Below are 3,592 nucleotides of genomic sequence, written 5' to 3' on the forward strand. Positions count from 1 at the left end.
CCAAGGATACTGGTGCCCCTCAGTTTCAGGTGTAGACCATCCTGTTTATAGAGGTCCCACCGTCCCCAGAAAGGACCCCAGTTATCCAAAAACCGGAATCCCTCCCTTCTGCACCATCCCTGTAGCCACGCATTTAAGTGTTCTCTTTCCCTATTCCTCGACTCTCGATCATGTGGCACGGGTAACAAACCAGAGACAACAACTGTGTTCGTTCTAACTCTGAGCTTCCAACCTAGCTCCTTGAAAGCCTGTCTAACATCCTCGGCACTCCTCCTACCTATGTCGTTGGTGCCAATATGGACCACGACTTCGGGCTGCTCCCCCTCCCCCTCCAGGACCCGGAAAACACGATCAGAGACATCAGAGACATATTAAAGAGACTTAAGAGACAACTTTTTCACACAGAGGGTGGTACGTATATGGAATGAGCTGGCAGAGGAAGTGGTGGAGGCTGGTACAATTGCAAAATTGAAAAGACATCTGGATGGATATATGATTAGGACAGGTTTGGAGGGATATGGGCCAGGTGCTGGCAGGTGGGACTAGATTGGGTTGGGATATCTGGTCAGCACGGACAAATGGACCGAAGGCTCTGTTTCTGTGCTGTATATCTCTATGACTGTCAGTCTGATATCATCGACTCCATACAGAGTGGAAGCTGGCGATTCGGCCCATTGAGTCCACACCGCCCTTCCGAAGATCATTCCACCCTGACTCACCCCATCCCTGTGATCTTGCATTATCCATGGCTAACCCACCAAGCCCACGTATCCTTGGACACTATGGGCAATTTAGCATGACCCATCCACTCTAACCTGCACATCTTTGGACTGTGGGAGGAAACCCATACACACACGGGGAGAACGTGTAAACTCTGCACAGTCACCTGAGGCTGGAATTGAACACAGGTCCCTGGTGCTGTGAGGTAGCAATGCTAACCACTGAGCCACCATGCCTCCCTAAAAACTTGAAGTTTCCCCTCAAGGTGACTGCCAGCAGTAAGTCACTTGTAGCTTTCATAATGATAACTTTAACACTTGCACCTCACCTCTAGAATTCATTACATGATAAAATACAATAAAATACAATAATTCATCACTGAACAAAAATATTGATGCAACTACGTTCTTAAATAGGCACTTTAGCTTAGAACATGTCCTTCTAGACAGTTTACCTATGTATAAAATGAAAAATGGTTTTAATTGCTTTGATCTTCTTACAAACTAAGGAAAGTTACTTACAGCCATAACACTATCATTAAATGTAGAATTTGACCTCTCAGTGGCTAAGGTAAGTGTATCCAGAATTTTAATTACAGCTAAAGTATCGGCAAGATTCTTCTGATGGTCAATCAAGTCAGTTACATTTTGCAATATTTCTGGCAGCTTATGGCACGTTGAATCGCGTCCATTGCTCAGTTCCTGTAAGACAACGCAAACCAAATAAAGTAAAATAAATTCTGCACTACTCTTTGGGGTAAAATACATTCAGCCCCAAATTTTTGACTTTTGCTATTAGGGTCTCTTACGGTGTTTCCTGAGGTGAGCTTTAGAACAATAGGAATGTTTCTGCCTTGCTGGCGATTACATTATGGATTTGCAGCGACTGAGTAAGTCAATTTCCAATTTTATTAAATGACTGTTTTCCTTTTCACAGCTGCATCCATTTTTGTGAAAATTGTTCTTTAGTAACACGTATTGGGATACCATTATTATCTTGTGGTGTTACACACATCAGGTTCTAGGAGAAAGTGAGCATTGCAGATGCTGGAGATCGGAGTCGAAAAGTGTGGCGCTGGAAAAGCACAGCCGGTCAGGCAACATCCGAGGGGCAGGAGAGTCAACATTAAGAGCATGAACTCTTCACCAGGAGCGCTTCCTGATGAAGAGCTCATGCTCAAAACGTCGACTGTCCCGCTCCTCAGATGCTGCCTGACCGGCTGTGCTTTTCCAATGACACACTTTTTGATACACATCAGGATCTGTCTTTCAGTCTGTAGCAGGAATGAAGCCATGTAGAATCCAAACCTTATAAACTTAACTAGTAGACCAGCCTGCTGAACTCATTCCTGATGTTGGCCCTGAGATGAGCAGGCAATGATACTCTTTAAAGATCTTATTAATGGTGAGTTTAGAAGGTCAACTGGGATTCCCAAGTTAGCTCCTGGTTGGGAGCTAACAGCAGGCAGGGAGGGGTGGTGGTTGGCGATGAAAAAGATCAACTTTCTGGAGGCTGTTGCCAATGCTTCAGGTGGGCTACAGGTCCTTCAAGCCTGATATGGGTGCAACCAAAGGGCCACCCAGTGCAGAGGCTCTGTCCAGGTTCTACCCAACATATGATCAGAAGATGAGAGAACAGAAGTAGGCCATTTGGTCCATTGAGTCTGCCCATTCAGATAATGGCCGATTTGAAAACTCTCAACTCTGCCTTCCTGCTTTATACCCATAACACTTAAAAATCTGTCACCGTCAGCTTTGGATATACTTACTTAGAGCCCTGTGCGGTAAGGAATTCTGCAGAGTTTCCTTCCCATCTCTATCTTAAATGGATAACCCCCTCAAGCTAAACTTGAAAGGGATCGTGAAACTCTGAGGAAACCCCTCAGCCTGAAAAATGATCTGGAGATGACGTGGAAGCAAAGCAAGGATAATGTGAGAGAAACCTTTCACACGCTGCCATTTGCAAGTAACCTTATTTTAGAAAAATGAAAAACTGTAAAGAATCAATTGTTAGTTACATTGGTGCAAAGGCATCAGTTTCTTGGCATATGAAGCAAAATCTAAAAGTTTTTAAAATATGTCTAAAAGATTGACTTAATTTTAAGAACCTTCATGAAGGTTCACAGCTGGGTGCAATTTTGCATGTTCACTGTCCAAATTAATTCAACTGGCTGTCTTGGAGTTTCAGGGACAAGGAAGCAATGCCCTGGCTGCCTTCCTGTGCAATGTTTCTTAAACCAAAGCAAAAAGAAACTCAAGCTGTTCTAACTTGAAATTTCTACATATTTTAGCTTACTTCAGTTGAAATATACCCCAAAATAAATGTGAAATACAGAATTTGGCCCCACAAACAAGACTGAGTTTTAAATGAGACCGAGAGCTGCGTCAGCTAATTGCCTCATAGTTAGGAAAGTAAATTTCACATTGAAGATTACCTGGGCCAAATTCAATAATTTGATTAGTGCTTTGTCTGTACAGTTGATAAACACTTTGTCCCATTGGCCGTCCTCTTTGCAAAATCGTATTATTTTTCCAACTCTTCCTTCTGCACAGGTGTCATTGCTTTCTGCATATTGGCCAGCTGTGGTAGTTTGCCACCTGTAATCTTCACTGCTTTCATTCTTGCATGATGCTTCACTCTCTGAACAGAAGTTTGAAACAGAAAACAGATCACAAGGGGCAATCAATTTTGTTCTAAATACATTTACATCATTTATTTTTCTTCTCTATAAGCAAATTGTACTTCATCCATGTTATTCTGTAACTGAACTTTGGCCATGGTGATCCTTTTGGGAAGAAAGTGAGGTCTGCAGATGCTGGAGATCAGAGCTGGAAATGTGTTGCTGGAAAAGCGCAGCAGGTCAGGCAGCATC

The 3,592-nt window shown here is 43.1% G+C and overlaps 1 protein-coding gene across 2 annotated transcripts in view; it reads right to left on the reverse strand.

Moving 5' to 3' along the window:
- Positions 1–3,592, reverse strand: part of LOC122540902 (adhesion G-protein coupled receptor F3-like) — an 82,095-nt gene that overhangs the window by 25,058 nt on the left and 53,445 nt on the right. For both annotated transcript variants that reach the window (XM_043677193.1, XM_043677186.1), the window contains exons 12-13: positions 3,155–3,360; positions 1,242–1,421 (exon numbers count right to left, since the gene is read on the reverse strand). In XM_043677193.1, coding sequence (XP_043533128.1) covers positions 1,242–1,421; positions 3,155–3,360 — 386 coding nt within the window. The remainder of the gene's footprint in view (positions 1–1,241; positions 1,422–3,154; positions 3,361–3,592) is intronic.

This window comes from Chiloscyllium plagiosum, chromosome 3, assembly GCF_004010195.1.
Source record: "Chiloscyllium plagiosum isolate BGI_BamShark_2017 chromosome 3, ASM401019v2, whole genome shotgun sequence".
Lineage (NCBI taxonomy): Eukaryota > Metazoa > Chordata > Chondrichthyes > Orectolobiformes > Hemiscylliidae > Chiloscyllium > Chiloscyllium plagiosum.